Source organism: Trypanosoma theileri, assembly GCF_002087225.1.
Source record: "Trypanosoma theileri isolate Edinburgh chromosome Unknown TM35_Tth_117_V1, whole genome shotgun sequence".
Classification (NCBI taxonomy): domain Eukaryota; phylum Euglenozoa; class Kinetoplastea; order Trypanosomatida; family Trypanosomatidae; genus Trypanosoma; species Trypanosoma theileri.
In genome coordinates, this window is record NW_021639959.1 from 22,224 (window position 1) to 22,979 (window position 756).

The 756-nt window shown below is 48.7% G+C and overlaps 1 protein-coding gene across 1 annotated transcript; it reads right to left on the reverse strand.

The window, feature by feature from the left end:
• On the reverse strand, positions 1 to 753 carry TM35_001171060 (surface protease GP63; the record flags this gene model as incomplete). The annotated part of the gene is made up of 1 exon (XM_029031776.1): positions 1 to 753. A coding segment is annotated over one exon (753 nt), but the record flags the coding sequence as incomplete, so codon positions are not given.
• Between the last annotated feature and the right edge of the window lie 3 nt (positions 754 to 756).

Sequence of the window (756 nt, forward strand, 5' to 3'; positions counted from 1 at the left end):
ATTCGGGCCAACAAAGCTTCCAATGATCGTCCACCGGCTGCCATCGGTACAACCACCACGAGAGACTTTCTCCACATAGGGACAGTAGTCCATATGGACTTTACTGCCGCCAAGGTGGGCGTTCCGCAGGTACCGGAAGTGCGGCTCAAGCTCCTCGGGATACGATCTTGTTCCGCAGACCCCAAGAGCCATACGATCATAGGTGCATTGAAAATAATCTTTGATTATATGAGTCGTGGTGCAGAATATATCGGGGAAATTCGACGTTTTATTTTCTATGCACTTCTTCTCCAGAAAGTCACAGCCGGAGTTGTTGGCCCACCTCAATGGCTCTGCCCTGCTGAAATTTGCCTTGTAAAATGGCATGTCATCAAAAACTGCTAGTGTCAGTGCGCTGTAGGCACCTCCAACAGAGGATACAGGTGACATAATCTCTTCGTTAACGTTGCGCATTTCAAAGTGCGATAGAACACTCGAAGTCTGGTCCTCCAACTCCAGGCCAGGGGCATTGCTGCAGTTGTAGTACTTTTGTGCTATTTCTTTTGCCTTAGGAGTCGCTAACAGAAACACGTGGGGCTTGCCGCGCACAACGTTTTCAACGGCAGAAGTCATCTTGAGAAGAGCAAACGTCGTGCCATCAAAACCAAGACCATGTGCAATTTCATGTGCAACTGTACGAATATGACTCTCAGTGGGCGCCACAGTCATGGGTTCCACGTTAATGGCAACAGCAATTGGACGCTTATTCTCCAAAAG